Below are 937 nucleotides of genomic sequence, written 5' to 3' on the forward strand. Positions count from 1 at the left end.
GGCAGAGGAGATGGCAGAGGCACCCCAGGGGCTATGGGACACCCAGGAGGTTGGGAAACACTGGAGTCCCATGCAGATCCATCTTGGACAGAGTTGTGGGCACCCAGGGGGCTCAGGGGCATCCAGAGAGGGTAGAATCACAGGGTCCCCCAGAAGATCATCCTGGAGACCAGGCCTGTGGCACCTCCTTTATTTCAGGCCCTAACGAAGCCCTCAGTGGGTGGTAGAATCCACATCCCCACCTACAGCCGCACCAGGTCAAGGCTCACGGGCGGGTGCTGTCGAGGTGCACGGGCAGCCCGTTAATGCAGTTGACAAGCACAAAGTGTTGGTCCTGCCGAGGCCGGTAGGTGCATCTGGGCCAGGTGGTCCCCGTCCGCAGGCGGCAGGCTGTGAGGCTCAGGCGCCCTGGGGTGGTGAAACGACCTGCTGCATCAGGCATCTGGGAGCAGGCATCCACCAGATCCTGGGCTGGAGCATGCACGAAGGTGTTGAGGGTCTTGCAGTGGTTATCTCGAGCGATCACCTTCCGGCGTTGCACCATGATGTCGCAGTAGCGGTGTGCCTGTTGCACAGACGTCTGAGGGTAGTCCACATGCTGTCGTACAAACTTCTCATAGCGGGTCTCACGCGCTGCCCCTGCCAGTGCCGCCAGCACCAGGGTCATGCATAGGGCCCAGCCTGCCATGGGGACCTGTGGAGAGTGGGGTCAGGGCAACACAGACTTCCGAAGCACGCCCCTGCCAGTGCCGCCAGCACCAGGGTCAGCCATGGGGCCCAGCCTGCCATGGGGACCTGTGGAGAGTGGGGTCAGGGCAACACAGACTTCCGAAGCCCCAGTTGAAAACCACACCTTAGACACTTGATTCGTCTAAAAACTCCCCCTCCCACACACCTGGATCCCTTACAAATCTCCTTTAAATGCACCGCCCCACCC

At 61.0% G+C, this 937-nt stretch overlaps 1 protein-coding gene across 1 annotated transcript; it reads right to left on the reverse strand.

Annotated features, from left to right (window-relative positions):
- Positions 1-265: 265 nt before the first annotated feature.
- Positions 266-688, reverse strand: LOC104488777 (ribonuclease CL2-like). The gene has a single exon (XM_010132328.1). The coding sequence runs from the start codon at positions 686-688 to the stop codon at positions 266-268; it is 423 nt and encodes a 140-aa protein (XP_010130630.1).
- Positions 689-937: the final 249 nt, after the last annotated feature.

The sequence above is a fragment of the Buceros rhinoceros genome, unplaced genomic scaffold (assembly GCF_000710305.1).
Source record: "Buceros rhinoceros silvestris isolate BGI_N320 unplaced genomic scaffold, ASM71030v1 scaffold3183, whole genome shotgun sequence".
Lineage (NCBI taxonomy): Eukaryota > Metazoa > Chordata > Aves > Bucerotiformes > Bucerotidae > Buceros > Buceros rhinoceros.